This window comes from Papio anubis, chromosome 8 (assembly GCF_008728515.1).
Source record: "Papio anubis isolate 15944 chromosome 8, Panubis1.0, whole genome shotgun sequence".
Taxonomy (NCBI): Eukaryota; Metazoa; Chordata; class Mammalia; order Primates; family Cercopithecidae; genus Papio; species Papio anubis.
The window spans coordinates 138,906,793-138,923,834 of NC_044983.1; the positions used below are offsets into that span (position 1 = coordinate 138,906,793).

The 17,042-nt window shown below is 51.4% G+C and overlaps 1 protein-coding gene across 3 annotated transcripts in view; it reads left to right on the forward strand.

Annotated features, from left to right (window-relative positions):
* Positions 1–17,042, forward strand: part of IQANK1 (IQ motif and ankyrin repeat containing 1) — a 64,346-nt gene that overhangs the window by 28,350 nt on the left and 18,954 nt on the right. For all 3 annotated transcript variants that reach the window (XM_031669821.1, XM_021942744.2, XM_031669822.1), the window contains exons 4-7: positions 12,663–12,805; positions 12,983–13,147; positions 13,234–13,425; positions 13,514–13,639. In XM_031669821.1, coding sequence (XP_031525681.1) covers positions 12,663–12,805; positions 12,983–13,147; positions 13,234–13,425; positions 13,514–13,639 — 626 coding nt within the window. The remainder of the gene's footprint in view (positions 1–12,662; positions 12,806–12,982; positions 13,148–13,233; positions 13,426–13,513; positions 13,640–17,042) is intronic.

A 17,042-nucleotide genomic window follows, 5' to 3' on the forward strand; every position in this document is an offset into this window, starting at 1 on the left:
AGGAAGACTTTGCGGGGCGGGACCAGGTGCCGAGCGCAGGAGCAGCGTGGCCGGGACCTCCCAGTGCACGCCGAGGACCGTCAGGGAGGCGCGCGGGCCCGGAAGACCCAGCCTGAACCAGGGCATCAATGCGGGTTTCGCCAGGAGCAGCAGAGCGCGGAGCGGAGACTCCTGGGGCGCAGAGCCAGGTGGGGCTGGAGGTGGAACCGTCCCCGGAGCCGCGCGCCGGAGAAGGGACCCAGAGCATCTCCCGCGGGCGCCCCGCACCTCCGGCTTCCCCCGCCACGCTTTATCCCCGAGGCCCCGCGCCAGCCTAGTAGCCGGACCGCCTCGTGTCTCCCCTGGGAGGCCCGGAGACGCCCGGCCCCTGACTGCTGCTCCGCCCCGGGAAGCTGCGCGCCGACGGGATGCACCTCCGACTCAGACCACATCTTGCTTTTTGCTTTCTTTTCTTTTCTTTCTTTCTTTTTTTTTTTGAGACGGAGTCTCGCTCTGTCCTGGAAACCTGAACAGTGGCGGATCTCAGCTCACTGCAGTTCGCCTCCCAGGTTTACGCCATTCTCCTGCCTCCTTCCCAGCTGCTGGGACTGCAGCGCCGCCACCCGGCAGTTTGTATTTTAGTGAAACGGGGTTTCCGTGTTCGCTTTCAGATATTCTCGTCTCCTGACTTAAATCACTTCCGTCTCGGCTACTCCCAAAGTCTTTAAAGTCAAACTTGGCTCCCACGGCTTTTCTAACTCTTTGCTTTCTGACCCAACTTTTTTGTTTTTTGTGTATCCAAATCTTGTAATATATTTATCTATTTTGAACCCAATTTGAACAGTACATACTAACATGTAATGACAGCTGGAAGCGCAGGGGCAACTCACCTGTACTCCCTACGGCAATTTGGGAGGCCTGTATGTGGATTGCTTCCGGCCTGGGTTTTAAAAGACCAGCCTGGAGCGTAAGTAAGACAGCTCTGCAAAACCATTTTTAAAAGAAGCATTGGCTGTCACCAGCGGTGCCAGCTACTCTGGAGGCTGGTGGGAGGATGCGGCTTGAGGCGGGGAGGTCGAGGCTGCGGTGATCTGAGTCAGCCACTGCACTCCAGCCCACAAACATGGAGTCTTATAGCTATATGTAAGGTTTTAAAAATTAAATTTCAAAGAAATAAATTTCAGGAGTTTTATTTTTATTTTATTTTTTGCAGGAAGATGTTATAGGATCTGCAATAAAAGCATATATATTAGTACAGAAATATGTCTAACATATATGGTGTATACATTCTCTTTTTGTTTTTTTTTTTTGGGGTGGGGTCTTGCTCTGTCACCCAGGCTGGAGTGCAGTGACCCGGGATCTCAGCTCACTGCAAGCTCCGCCTCGGGTTCAGCCATTCTCACTGCCTCAGCCTCCCGGTAGCTGGGACTACAGTAGCCCGCCCACCCTCGCCGGCTAGTTTTTTGTATTTTTAGGCAAGGCGGGGTTCCACGGGTTCGCCAAGGATGATGGTGATCTCCCCTGACCTTGTGAATCCAGCCCGTCTTGGCCTCCCAAAGTGCTGGGATTACAGGCTTGAGCCACCGCGCCCGGCCTGTATACATTCTCTCTATAGGACAGATATAAAGAAGAGTGGGATAGATATTATATTTCAAGGAGAGTAACACAGTGTATCACTTCTACTTATTGTAGAGCTTGTGTGTGTCTAAAATGTGTGATTATGGGTGTCCAATCATTTATGGTGTTTGTATCCCATTGGTAAAGTAAGAGTTTACTTTAAAATGTATCAATATACCAATAAAATGTATCAATAATCTGATCTTTTGTAACTATTTAAACTTGTTAGGAAAAACTTTAGATGTCAGCATAGAAATACACCAGGCGTGGTGGTGGGTGCCTGTAATCCCAGCTACTCTGGAGGCTGAGGTGGAAGAATTGCTTGAATCCAGCAGTGGTTGCAGTGAGCTGAGATTGCGCCATTGCACTCCAGCCTGGGCAACAAGAGTGAAACTCCATCTCAAAAAAAGAGAAAGAAAGAAAGAAAGAAAGAGAGAGAGAGAAGGAAAGAAAGAAAGAAGAAAGTTTGAGGACCACAGTGTAGATGGCTGGGTGTTCAGAGCTTTACCCAGGAGCCAGGCCCTGTGTGGCCAGCTGTGCCCATCTGCCAGGCATGCACATCTCACTAGGCAGCCAGGGCACCCACTGCTTCCGAAAGCTTCCCAGGTCCTATCCACATGCCCTCATCAGTGTACTGCACTGTCAGGATCATCTCAGGGGTGTTGAGACCACCAAGCTCCCTGTGGACCAAACTGTGGCACAGAAAGGACATGACAAGATGGGAAGATATGCTGATGCCACTTGCACGGAGGGGCAGAGGCGCAAATTGCTTCTGGTGAATGTTGATTGAGGCAGGAAAAAATATTTACCAGATCAGTCGCTGCATAACAGGTGGTAAATTGTATTGATTTGTTTCATTGGCTGCTGGTCACCTTCCTTCATTCCATCCATTTTCTGTCCATCAAACTGATAAAGTCTCGTCCATAATCCCCTTCCTTCTTCCTTTTATTTGTCCATTCCTCCCCCCCCTTCCTCCTTCCTCCCCTCCTCCCCTCCTCCCTCCCATCCTCCCTTCCTCCTCCCCTCCATCCTTCCCTCCCTCCCCTCCCTCCTCCTCCCTCCCTCCCCTCCCTCCTCCTTCCTCCTCCCCCTCCCTCCTCCTCCCTCCTCCCTCCCTCCTCCTCCTCCCTCCTCCCTCCTGCCTCCCCATCCTTATCTCCTCCTCATCCCTCCTCCCCTCCTCCATCCCCTCCCCTCCCCTCCTCCTCCTCCCTCCCTTCCTCCACCTCCTCCCCCATCCCCTTCCCCCCCTCCCTGTCCCTCCCTGTCCCCCCCTCCCCTCTCTTCTTTTTCTTCTGTCCACCCAGGCTGGTCTGGCTAATCTCATCCACTGCAACCTCTTGCCTCCTATTTCAAGCAGTTCTCCTGCTCAGCCTCCCCAAGTAGCTCAGTTACAAGCGCCCACCACCATGCCTGGCTTTAAATTTTGTATTTTAAGTAAGCAGGGTTTCACCATATTAGCCAGGCTAGTCTCATTTGACCTCATGATCTGCTCACCCCTCCAGCCTCCCAAAGTGCTGGGATTACAAACTGAACGCTCAGCCTGGCTTTTTCTTCTAATGGCGGTAAGAATATGATAATGGTAGTTAACATTTGTTGAATACTTATTGTGTATGAGAGACCCTGCTGTATTTTTATGTTTATTAGCTGATATGGTTTGGTCCCCTCTGAATCTCATAGTGAAATGTGACCCCAATGTCAAGCGTGGGAGGCCTGGTGGAGTGTTTGGGTCATGGGGCGGATCTCTCATGAATGGTTGGTGCCTCCTCACCGTGTGAGTTCTCACTCTCTGGGCTCACAAGCTTGCACTAGAGCTGGTTGGTTAAACAGCCTGGCATCCATCCTGCTCCGCCATGTGCCATGTGGCATGCCTGCTTCTCCTTTGCCTGCTACCGTCGGTAAAAGGCTTCCTGAGCCTCCCAGAAGCTGGGCAGACACCCAGGTGCCACGCTTAATGCAGCCACGTAGAACCCATGAGCCAAGTAAACCTCTTCTCTTTATAGATTACCCAGTCTCAGGTGTTCCTTTGTAGCAGTAAAACAGACTGACACATTAGCCCAGCGATCCTTAAAACAGAAACAAAGTCCACAAGCCCACAGGAGCCGAGGCAGAGTGGCTATTCCTTTTTTAACACAGGAATACACTGGATGATACAGTGGGAGCTTAAATACCTATAATTCCGTTATACAAGATATGATAATTCATTTCAACAGAGTCACAAAAGTCCCTCAAGCTTTGATTGGGAATTTAAAATGTTGTGATCTGGGGAATGAGAGGATGATTCTGATTCTGGGACTGTGCAGTTGTTTAAAGTTCTGTGTTCCTCCTGATGCTCTCAGCAGTCCAGAGGGAGCAGAGAGACAGAGGAAACATGCATATCTGGAGGAGCCCGCCCGGAAGGACAGCAGCAGAGATTCCACCTGCACAGGAAAAGGTGGACAGCTACTAGGTATGAAAAAAACAAAACAGCCTGACTCATAAAACCTACCAGCAACTCCCCAAATCAAAGGAAAAAGCTGCAGATCACAAATCATCCAATATTCCAGTATCCCAGTATTCAGGAAGTAACAAACATTTCAGACCAGGTGCAGTGGCTCCCATGTAAACCCCAGCCCTCACAGCAGGATTGAGATGGAAGGTTACTTGAGCCCAGTAGTTTGAGCAGCCTGGAGCAATATGGTAAGATTCCGTCTCTACAAAAAAAAAAAAAAAAAAAAAAAAAATTGTGCCTGTGGTCCCAGTTCCTCAGGAGGCTTTGAGGTGGGTGGATCACCTGAGCCTGGGAGGTCAAGCTGCAGTGAGCGTGATGCTTTCCTACCTCCAGCCTCAGCAACAAAGCAAGACCCTGTCTCTAAAAAAAAAAAACACAAAACAAACTGAAAAATAACAAATGTGCAGAAGCATTTTGATGAATACTCAAATATTTTGTTTCTCTCCATTTTTACAGGGGTAAATTTCCATAATTATGAAGAGGCAGAAAGAGATGGAAGAGGAATTTTATAACATCAGAGATATTTTTATGCATTTCATTTTAAAAAGTAAAATGTTAAAATTCCCCAACAAATGAAAATAAACTAGTGAAGCTCAAGGAATTGCTGGATGCATAAAAATCTCTTTTTAAAATTGGGCTGGGCGGTAGCGGTGGCTCAAGCCTGTAATCCCAGCACTTTGGAGGCAGCTGAGCGGATCACAAGGTCAGGAGATCGAGAGACCATCCTGGCTAACACAATGAAACCCGTCTCTACTTAAAAATACAAAACTAGCCGGAGGCCGAGGTGGCCGGTAGCCTGTAGATCCCAGCTACTCCGGGAGGCTGAGGCAGGAGAATGGCGGGGAACCCGGGGCCGGAGCTTGCAGTGACTGAGATCCGGCCACTGCCTCCCAGCCTGAGTGACAGAGGCGGGGCTTCCGGCCTCAAAAACAAAACAAAAAACAAACAAACAAAAAATTGCGTACAAAAGAACATATGTAATATATATATGCCTTAGGACAATAGACTGTAAGAGCCCCCATGTCACCAACACTATCGCATCCCCGCCCAACTCCGCTCCTCCCTGCAGATGAATCCACTCTTACAAATGTGTTCACCATTCCCTTACGTTTAAAATCATTTCAAAAAGAAGGAGACAAGTGCGGTTTTGGCGGTAGCAGTGAGAGGCTCAAGCCGCCATAATCCCAGCACTTTGGGGAGGCGGCCAGGCGGATCGAGGTCAGGAGATCAGGACTCCATCCTGGCCCCAACAGGTGAAACCCCGTCTCTACTAAAATACAAAAACTAGCGAGTGGTGGCCGAGCGCCTGTGATCCCAGCTACTCGGAGGCCAGAGGCAGGAGAATGGCCTGAACCTGGGAGAAGTGAGGAGCTTGCAGTGAGCCGAGATCGCGCCACTGCACTCCAGCCTGGGTGACACAGCGCGAGACTCCGTCTCAAAAAAAAAAAAAAATAAAAAATAAAAAAAAGAAAATAAAAATTTCAAGAATCATATATATAGCCGTGCCGGGTTTGTTGGCTCATGTCTGTAATCCCAGCACTTTGGGAGGACAAGGCGGGCAGATCCCTTGAGGTCAGGGGTTCGAGACCAGTGAGGCCAACATGGTAAAACCCCGTCTCTACCAAAAAATACAAAAATTAGCCAGGAATGGTGGTGCATGCCTGTAATCCCAGCTACTTGGGAGGCTGAGGTGGGAGAATCACTTGAATCCTGGATCTTGCAGTGAGCCAAGATCACGCCACTGCACTCCAGCCTGGGAGACAGAGTAAGACCTTGTCTCAAAAAAAAAAAAAATCATATATTTATGATTATATATAATCCTCTCATCCTCACCCAATCTGAGAAGTCTATCTTTACATTTTGCAAAATTATTGGATATGAAATGAGCCTCCGTGGTAATTTTAGTTTGCATTTCATGGAATGTGTTTTTGTTTTTGGACGGAGTCTTGCTCTGTGCCCAGGCTGGAGTGCAGTGGCGCGATCTCGGCTCACTGCAAGCTCCGCCTCCCGGGTTTATGACATTCTCCTGCCTCAGCCTCCCAAGTAGCTGGGACCACAGGTGCCCACCACCACGCCCGGCTAATTTTTTGTATTTTTAGTAGAGAGGGGTTTCACTGTGTTAGCCAGGATGGTCTCGATCTCCTGACCTCGTGATCCGCCCGTCTCGGCCTCCCAGAGTGCTGGGATTACAGGCGTGGGCCACCGCGCCCGGCGGAATGTGTTTTGAAAGGTTTATCAGCCAATCCTTTTTCCTCTTCTGGGAAATGCCTGTTCATCTCTCTGCCCATTGTTCTATGGATTACTTACCTGTTTCTTCGACATACGCAGAAGTTCTTTAACAGGTATTATGTGTTGAAAATTTCTTTTCCAAGTTTATATGGCTTTTCACTTTTGGTATGTTATTTGTAGATAAGCAGAAGTTTTACATTTTGACATACTTTAGTAGTCTTTTCCTTTGTGGTATATAAAGTACATATTTTAAAAGTCATCCCTTGTTTTATGTAGCTGTGGTTCATGTTCATGACTCTTTAGGTGTCTGTTATGTGCATATAACATTACTGATGCATTCTACTGCTAGTAGACATTTGGATTATTTGTAGATTTTGGTTTTAAAAATAATACTAGCATGGATTTTCTTGCACTTGTCTCCCGGTGCACACATCCAAGCATTTTTGGGGGCACGTGCCTGGAGAAGGGTTGCTGAGGCACAGGTGTGCCAAGCTGTCTGCTGAAGTGGGTGTTTCGATTTCCCTCCCCACGGCAGTGTGGGAGACCGCTGTGCTGTGAGCCTCCCGCCGGCAGTGGCAGCCTCTCTCTAGCAGGTGTGCATTGGTATTAGGTGAGGTTTTAGATTAGATTTCCCTGGTAACTAATGAGATTAATCACATTTCCATATATTTCTTGGCCACTTGGGTAGGTTCTCGCGTGCATTCAAATGTGTCACTAGTTCTCTATTGTGCCGCTGCCTCTTTTCTTATGGCTTTGTGATATTTCCCAATATATTCGGAATACAAACCTTTTGTCAGTTACATGTACTGCAATTATCTTCTCCCACTCAGTGGCTTGCATTTTTACTTTCAACGGTGTCTTCTCATGAATAGAACTAACTGATTTTTGCCAGGCATGGTGGCTCATGCCTGTAATCCCAGCACTTTAGGAGGTCGAGGTGGGTGGATCACCTGAGGTCAGGAGTTCAAGACCAGCCTGGTCAACATGGCGAAACCACATCTCTACTAAAAATACAAAAATTAGCCAGGCATGGTGGGCACTTGTAATCCCAGCTACTTGGGAGGCTGAGGCAGGAGAATCACTTGACCTAGGGAAGTGGATGCTGCAGTGAGCCAGGATCGAGCCACTGTATTCCAGCCTAGGCAATGGAGCAAGACTCCATCTCACACATACACACACACACACACACACACACACACGAACTTACTGATTTTAACGTGTTTTCTTTTTGTGTGTGTGTATGTGGTGGTCTCTTAAATAAATCTTTCTTTCCAACTCCAAGTTCCTGAAGCTGTTCTCCCATGTGATCTTCTACAAGCTTTATGGTTTTGCCTTCCCGTGCGATCACCAGTCCATGTGGAATTGCCTGTTGTGAATGGAGTAAAGTGGCAGACACATGTCTTCCCTCTCCTCATACGGGTTTTCTGATTGGACCCCACCACTGACTGAAATCTCCATTCTTCCCCACGGCTCTGTAGGCCCCTTGGCCAGGAAGCGCCCACATGCCGGGGGGCTGTTTCTAAACCCACGGCCACTGGTCTCTGTGTGAGAACACTGCACTGTCTTCACCGACGTGAGGTCCTAATCTCAAGAAGAGCAAGTCCTCCCACCGGATTCTTCTTTGAATTATTTGCCATTCTTGGCTCTTTCCCAGATACATTCGAGAATCACTTGGTCAATTCTCATACAAACAAAGCAAAACAGCCCTGCTGGGTGGTCTTCATTAGGATTTCGTTGAACCTCTAGCTCAATGTGCAAAGAGTGTCAGCTCTATAGCAGTGGCCACTCAATCTATGAATATGGTATATCTCTCCTTTTGTTTTCTGTTCTTAGTGCTTTTCAAAAATGTTTTATGGGTGTGTGTGTGTGTGTGTTCGCTCATGTGTATAGAGATCTTGTGTGCATCTTTGTCAGATTTAATCCTAGTATTTGACAGTTGTTTACCTTTTTATTTTCAAGTAGTTTTTGTCTCACAGAAAAGTAACATAATGAGTATGGGGATTTTCCATAGATGTATAACCTACCCAGCTTCCTCTAAGGTTAACGTCTTCCATAGGGACAATACAAGGATCAGAACCAGGAAATTAACGCTAGCATAAAACCATTAACTAAAGACCTTCTCAGATTCCACCACTTTTTCCAGGATGCCATATTGCCTTTATTTGCTGTTTCTGCATAGTTACCTGCAGTGTGTAACTGTTTCTGTAGTCATTACTTTTCTTTCACGACCTTGACACTTTTGAAGAGTGAGTGTGGATGTGTTGGTGTGCCACTGTGGTCCTGGCAACTCAGGAGGCTGAGGCAGAGAGGTTGAGGCTACAGCGAGCCAAGATCGAGCCACTGCACTCCAGCCTGGCTGACAGAATGAGACCCCCCCCTTTTTTTTAAGACAGTGTCTCGCTCTGTCGCCCAGCTGGAGTGCAATGGCTCGATCTCGGCTCATTGCAACGTCCACCTCCCGGGTTCAAGTGATTCTTCTTGCCTCCACCTCCCCTGTAGCTGGATTACAGGCATGTGCCACCACACCCAGCTAATTTTTGTACTTTTAGTAGAGACAGGATTTCACCATGTTGGCCAGGCTGGTCTCAAACTCCTGACCTCAGATGATCCGCCTGCCTCAGCCTCCCAAAGTGCTGGGGTTAAAGGTGTGAGCCACTGTGCCCGGCTGAGACTCTGTTTCTAAAAATTAAAAATAAAATAAAGGCCGGGCGCGGTGGCTCAAGCCTGTAATCCCAGCACTTTGGGAGGCCGAGACGGGTGGATCACGAGGTCAGGAGATCGAGACCATCCTGGTTAATATGGCGAAACCCCGTCTCTACTAAAAAGTACAAAAAAACTAGCCGGGCAAGGTGGGCCGAGGCGCCCTGTGGTCTGCTTCTTGGGAGAGGCTGAGGCAGGAAAATGGCGTGAACCCGGGAGGGTGGAGCTTGTAGTGGAAGGCTGAGATCTGGCCACTGCCTCAGCCTGGGCGACAGAGAAAGCGAAACTCCGTCTCAAAAAATAAAAAAATAAAAAAAATAAAATAAAATAAAGCAGAAATTATGTTGTGTTTTCGACGTACATCATGTCACGGGGTGGTTCTCCGGGAACATCTCACTGCTTGTGATGTTGCCCTCGATAACTTAGTGGGGAGGGCGGGGGGTTCTGTGAACATCTCACCACTTGTGATGCTGCCCTCTATCACTCAGTTGTGGGGCGGAGCGGGGGGGTTCTGTGAACATCTCACTGCTTTTGATGTTGTACTGAATCACTTAGTTGGGGGGTTTCCGCTGGGTTTCTCCTTTGTAAATGTACTATGTTTTCCTTTTGTGGGTGACACTTATCTTGGGAGAGATATATTGAGACAAGAGAAATTCTGCTTTTCTTCAAACCCACTGAAACATGCGTCGGCGGCTGTCAGCTGCAGCAGCTGCACTTCTTGTGTGCCTGATGGCAATCTGCTCCTTCCCTGCCCCATCCTATACCCATTGATGGGATTCTACTTTCCCTCCACTCCCTCTGGTGTGTATTTAATCCCTTATTTCTATCACTATGGACTCACTGACATTTATTTTGTGGGTTTAATCCAAGTATATGATAGTTTTTTGATGCCAATATCATAATTAAATTTTCTTTTTGTTGCTTGTATACAGAAATATACTTTGTGAGTATGAGGTTATATTCAGAACCTTCCCAAGATTGCTTATTGATGATAATCATTTGTGATGAGTTCTTTTGGATTTTTATGTGCATCATCTGCAAATGAAGACGACTTCGTTTGCTGTCACTCTTTGGAGCTGGGCCCCTGTTCCCATCAGGGTTATTTTATTTTGTGAAGGTTGTGATTCTGACCCAAATAGGGCTACCAGATAAAACAGGGCTCCCATAAACCGGGACATCCATTTAAATTTGAATTTCTCATATATACATATTCTATATGTGTGATATAAAAATATATACATTTTACTGAGACAGGGTCTTGCTCTGTTGTCCAGGCTGGAGTGCAGTGGCATGATCATGGCTCACTGCAGCACTGACCTGGGCTCAAGCCATCTTCCCACCTCAACCTCCGGAGTAACTGGGACTACAGATGTGCACCACCACACCCAGCTAATTTTTAGTTATTTGTAGAGACAGGGGTCTCCCTACGTGGCCCAGGCTAGTCTTGAACTTCTGGGCTCAAGTGATCCTCCCACCTTGGCCTCCCAAAGTGTTGGGATTACAGATGTGAGCCATTGCACTTGGCCCTATATATATATTTTAAAAGAGAGACAGGGTCTCACCATGTTGTCCAGGCTCGCCTCAAACTCCTGGGCTCAAGCAATCCTCCCATCTCAGCCTCCCAATATGCTGGGATTAGAGGAGTGAGCCACTACACTTGGCCTAAATTTGAATTTCAGATAAACAGTGAATAATTTATTTAGTGTATGTCCCCCAAATTGCATCCTGTTTATTAGCTAAATCTTGCAACCCTAAACCCAAGCGATACCCAGTACTCTAAATACAGGTCTGTCCCTTGGCCCATCCCCTGCTGAGCAGCTGACCCTTTGCTCTGGGCCAGGCCAGGCCCAGCTGCCCGAGTCTCCAGGCCAGGCTCACCTTCCTGGTGCTGGGACCACCCTGCTGCACTGTTCTCCTCAAGACCTCATTCTTCACTTCCTCAGTAGCTTTCAATGCCGTCAGACACTTGTTTAAAAAACACTTTGATTCCGTCTGTCTTTTCTGTTGCTGTCACTGGGAAGGCTGCACGTCCTGCCCTGCCATCTCTGCTGCAGAACCACGTACTCTTCCTGGCCCACTGTTTTCCCTGCAGAATTTTGTGGACTTTGCTTCATTTTCTTCTAACATTTAGTGTTTCCGTAAAAAGCTTTAGGAGGTGGGTGTGGTGTACAGGCATGTGCCTGTGGTCCCAGCTACTCGGGAGGCTGAGGTGGGAGGATTGCCGGAACCGGGGAGGTGGAAGCAGCAGTGAGCAGAGATTGTGCCACTGTGCTCCGTCCTGGGTGACAGAGTGAGACCCTGTCTCAGAGATCGTGCCACTGTGCTCCGTTCTGGGTGACAGTGAGACCCTGTCTCAAAAAGAAAAGAAAAGCCTCAGGAGAGCCGGACTTTCCTCTCATAGGTGCTTTGCTCTTTCTCCTCTGGTGCCTGAAAAACATTTTGTTTTGAGGCTCAACTTCACCGAGTTGTGTCTGATGCCTGTTGTTCATGCCCTTTGTTTTCTGGGATTTTTTCCCCCTTTGGTTTTAAGGTTCATTTCAGGATTTCCTGGATTTTATCTTGAGTGTCTGTTCTTTGTTCCCATTGTCAGGATCTGCATTCTAGACACTCGTTATTCTTATGACTCTATTATCTCTGTCCACTGCCACTCGGTGTCTCGCCCTCCTGACGGTGACTCTCCGTTTATTCCCCTTCACATTGATTTTCTCACATGCACTCAGCTCTCCACCCTGCCCCCTCTGGCTGCTCCGGTCCGTGCCCAGGGCCTGCAGGGCCTTCCGAGTCTCCCAGTCTCGCCTCATCCCACCATTCTGTTCATGTTCCCTGGGAGCCTGGTTGTGGGAATCATAGTACTTGGCTCCCCAGTGGGGACACCTGTGGAGACCCAGCTGAGCTGCCTGCTTGCTTCTGCACAGCTGTGGCTCCCTGCTGGGTGCCCACGTGGCCCGACAGCCTCGACCACCCCTCCACCCCCGCCTCTGCCCGTGCCCTGGTGCAAGTCACACCCACGGGGCGCACGCTGAGCGTTCACTGTGGCGGAAGCGCCACAAGCGCCCCATTGCTAGACTCTTAGAAAGCTGCCAGTATTGTTCCACGTTACAGCAAGGGGCTCAAGCCGGGGAGGCTGAGTGGTGCCGTGACTTCCCGAGACCACTAAGGGCAGGGCTGGGCCCGACGGCCTCTCCTCCGCCCCTTTCCTCCCTACGAGGCGGCTCCAGGCTCGGGCTCAGCGCTCTGTTGCAGCCGCGGTGGGGCGAGGGCGAGGCCGAGTCCGAAGAGGACGGACCTCGCTGGGGCCTGGATGCAGGAGGGGCCTTCGGCTTTCGGGGAGGGAGTCCCGCGGGGGACAGGGCCGCTTCCTCACCGTTCCTCGGGGCTCCCGAGCTGCGGGCTCGGCGGGGCTCGCAGGGTCCCCGGAGGCGTGGGGCAGGGGAGGCTCCCGCAGACGTGGGTCCTCTCCCCGTCCCGGGCTTTCGCGCAGCCTCCTCGTGCGGCCTCCGCGGGCTGGAACTCCGGCTCGGCCGCGTTGGGGGCTTTGAGAGCCGTTTGGGTCCCTCTGTGGGGGCGGGGGCGGCTCCACTCCCAGCGGCGCAGCCGGCGTGGCTGGAGGCGAGAACGCGCCCGCGTGAGCCTCTCCCCACCCCAGGGGCTGCCGAGGACCGAGCGGAGGACCGAGCGGCCAGAGCGATCCAGGGCGCCTTCCGGCAGCTCCGGGCCAGGAGGGAGCTCGCCCGCCGCCGGGAGGAGCGCCGGGAGTACCTGGAGCAGATGGAGAAGCTGCAGAGGGAGGTGAGGACGGGCGGCCGCGACCCCCGGGGGCCAGGGCAGGAGGAAATGGCGAAGCAGGGTGCGTGGAGGGGGGTGTGGAGCTCAGGCTGGGCTCCGACCTCAGAGGCGTGGACGGTGGCCTCGGGGCTCCGGGCGGTGGCGCGGGGCGGGCGGTGACTTCGGGCGGGCGCCTCCCAGGCCTACCTGGCCCTGGTGCGCCGGGAGCAGGAGGCCGCGCGGCGGCAGCGCGAGCAGGAGGAGGCGGCGCAGCGGGAGCGGCGGGAGGAGCTGCAGCGTCGCCGCCGCCTGCTGGACGCCGCCTTCGACGGGGACGTGGGCGAGATCCGAGCGGTGCTGAAGGAGGTCAGCGGGGGCGGGAGAAGGGCGGGGGCGGGGGGTGGGGGTGGAGTGGGAGGAGCGGAGAGCAGTGACTGCGGCGGGCGGCGCAGGTGGAGCAGCTGCTGACCCGCGAGGGCGTGGGCCATGACGAGGCAGGCAAGGCGCGGCGGCTGCAGCGACGCGTGGCTCTGGTGGAGTGCGAGGACAGCCACGGGAACACGCCGCTGTCCGAGGCGGCCGCGGGCGGTCAGCCCCTGGCCATCCAGCTGCTGGCCGAGCTCGGCGCCAGCCCCAACAGCAAGGTGGGCGCCGTGGGCTGCGGGCCGAAGCGCGGGGCCTCCTTCCCCCAGGGACAAGGCCTGGATCTTGCTCAGGGAGCCCATCTTACAGGGCGCTTTCGGTCGGACGCCACTGTACCGCGCAGCCTTTGGGGGCCACCTGGCAGCTGTGGAGGTGCTTCTGAAGCTCGGAGCAGACCCCCGGGTGTACGCAGAGGACGGGAACACCCCTGAGCAGGTGTGGGCCCAGGAGGTGTGGGCCAGGCAGGTGTGCGCCCCGGGAGGTGTGGGTACCGGGAGGTGTGGGCCTGGCAGGTGTGAGTCTGGCAGGTGCACACCCACTCAGGACAAGGCTTACCCCGCCGGCTCGGTCTCTGAAAGCTGTCAGAAGCCTGAGTGACACTGCTAGAGCTGTTTCCTAGCCCCGCCTTGCCCCATTCCCTTCCTAGAAGTCCTGACTTTAAAGCCTTGTCTGCAATGGAAGTGGCAGCGACTCCCATTTTGTGAATGCCTTTGGTGTCGGGTTTTGTGTCATTTCCTTCCATGCTTTGCCTGAGGAAGTGGTGTTACTGATGGAGAAACTGAGGCTGGTGATTCCAGGGTTGGCAGAGCTCACGGCGCTGGCGGCAGCACGGGGCCCACCCATCAGGCCCCTCGCTGTCAGCACTCCGGTTTACCAGAGAACTTGAGCCACACAGCCCAGCCACAGAGCTCCTGCCTAGAACCTTTGGGCTGTGTTAGAAATGACAGTCTGGCTGGCTGGGCGCGGTGGCTCACGCCTGTAATCCCAGCACTTTGGGAGGCTGAGGCGGGCGGATCACTTGAGCTCAGGAGATTGAGAGCATCCTGGCCAACATGGTGAAACACCATCTCTACTGAAAATACAAAAATTAGCCGGGCATGGTGGCGCACGCCTGTAGTCCCAGCTACTTGAGAGGCTGAGGCAGGAGAATCGTTTGAACCCGGGAGGTGAAGGTTGCAGTGAGCTGAGATTGCGCCACTGCACTCCTGCCTGGGCGACAGAGTGAGACTCAAAAAAAAAAAAAAAAAAAAAAAAAAGCAGAGTCTGCCCTGGGCCAGGCTGGAGACACACTGCCTGGACTTGTCCTGGGCCCAGGAGTAGGGTGGGGTGAGGCCGACTCCACCTGTTGGAGCAGTGGCTGGAAAACCAGACCACGAACCTTGCCTGCCTTAGTTTTATTTAAATCAACTTAATTTGGATCCCAGTCCCTCTCCCATCTCAGTCATTATGTTCCCCCAACCCACCCTAACCTCACCCCACTTCCCACGCAAGTCTGGAGGTGCTGCTTGGAGCCTGGGTTCTGCCTGGGGCCCACGGCAGACACCTGGGAGATGCATCCACTGGACCACTGCCAGAGTCTTTGCCCAGCCGGGGACCCACCCCCAGACTCTCCTCCTGTAGGTGCTGCCTGGGAGCCTGTCCTGCCCCTCTCTTCTTTCTCCTTGTCTGCAAAGGGTCCTTCTTCCTGGGTTGGAGGGGAGGGGCAGGGCCGGGGCGGTGGGCTTAGGGAGGGGCTGAGGATACAGTGAGGTGTCCAGAGGTGCAAGTGGGAGTCAGGGGTGCTGGGGTGTCCAGCAGACCTGCTGCCTGGGGCATGGTGGCCCGGAGAGCTGAGAAGGGCAGCAACTGGGGGTGCTGGGGGAGCCCTTGGGTGCCAGGGGACTGTGTGTTCGCTCCATGGTGCTGGAGCGTTGGCTATCCACAGGCAAAGGGGTTAGTGTGGACCTGAATCACACACCCTGTAAAAGATTAACTCAAAGTGGATTATAGATTTAAATGTAAAGGGTAAAACTACAAAACTTTTAGAAGAACACATAGGAGAAAATCTTGGCCGGGCGCGGTGGCTCAAGCCTGTAATCCCAGCACTTTGGGAGGCCGAGACTGGCAGATCACGAGGTCAGGAGATCAAGACCATCCTGGCTAACACGGTGAAACCCCATCTCTACTAAAAAATACAAAAAACTAGCCGGGCGAGGTGGCGGGCGCCTGTAGTCCCAGCTACTTGGGAAGCTGAGGCAGGAGAATGGCGGGAACCCGGGAGGCGGAGCTTGCAGTGAGCTGAGATCCGGCCACTGCACTCCAGCCTGGGTGACAGAGCGAGACTCCGTCTCAAAAAAAAAAAAAAAAAATACAAAAAAAAAAATAAAAAAATAAAAGAAAAGAAAATCTTTGGGGCCTAGGACTTGGAGGGATTCTTGGACACGACACAAAAAGCACAATCCAAAAAAAAAAAAAAAAATGCTAAACGGAACTTCATCAGAATGTAAAATGTTTGCTTTGTAAAAGACCTGTCAAGAAGCCACAGGCAGGAGTAAACATTTGTGAACTGCGCGTCTGACAAGGGATGTGTGTCTAGAACATAGAAACAACTAACATCGCAACAGCAATAAAACACACAATCTAGGTATAAACTGAGCAAGGACCTGAAGGGAAATTTCACTGAAGAGGATGTAATGATGGCAGATGAACACCCTAGGAGGTGTTGCACACCAGCTCACACCTCCCAGGACAGCCCAGGTCAAACTAGTGCTGGGCCGAACGTGGGCAGGGATGTGGGGAAGCTGGCCCTGCTACACTTCACTGGAGGGACGCAGCACAGTACAGCTGCTCTTGCAAATACGCGGGTGGTTTCTTAAAAAGCAAACACATGTACCGTGTAGCACAGCATCAGACTCCTAGACATTTGCTCCAGTAAAAGGAAAACTAAGTCCACACAAAAATGTGTACACAAATGTTCACAGCAGCTTTATTTACAATGGCCAAGAAGTGGAAAGGACCCAGATGTCCTCCAGCGGGTGAGTGGTTCCACAGGCTTGGTGCATTCCTGCCGCGAAACACGCTTGGCAAGAAAACGGTGTGAACGCATGATCCATGCAACAAGTAGCAACGTGAGAAGCCGGAAGGGAGCTTCACAGAGTGGGGGAGAAGGTCACAGACTGCGTGTTGCATTCATACAACACACTCACATGACAACATTGTGAAGACAGAGGACAGATCAGAGGCCTACAGGGGTTACAAATGGGAGTGGGGGCAGGCAAAGCAGGAAGAGATGGGGCCGATTGGGCAGGAGTAGCACAAGAGACCCTTGGGGTGATGGGACAGTCCTGCATCTTGATTATGATGGTCGTTAACGCAAAACTGGACATGTGAGAAAATTGTAGTGATACACAAACGCACACACACGAGTGGATGTGAAATCAAAATCCACTGTGAGCCCTGTGGATTGTACTATGTCAGTATCCTAGTTTGTATGTTGTACTGAAATTATATAAGACGTCATCATTGGGGGAGCTTGTTAAGGGTATATGGGAACTCTACTATTTTTGCAACTTCGTGTAAATCTATATTTCAAAATAAAAATTTAGCAAAATTACCAGGCAAGCTAAAACAACAACAAAACAAAACAAAACACACACACAAGAAAAATGATCCAGAGTGAAGAGAAAAATCAATCAAAACAGACTCAAGGATGACCCAGGTGATGGAATTAGTAGACAAGAACATTAAAAGTTATTATAGCTGAGGCCGGGCATGCTGGCTCACGCCTGTCATCCCAGGACTATGGGAGGCTGAGGCAGGCAGATCACAAGGTCAGGAGTTTGAGACCAGCCTGGCCAAC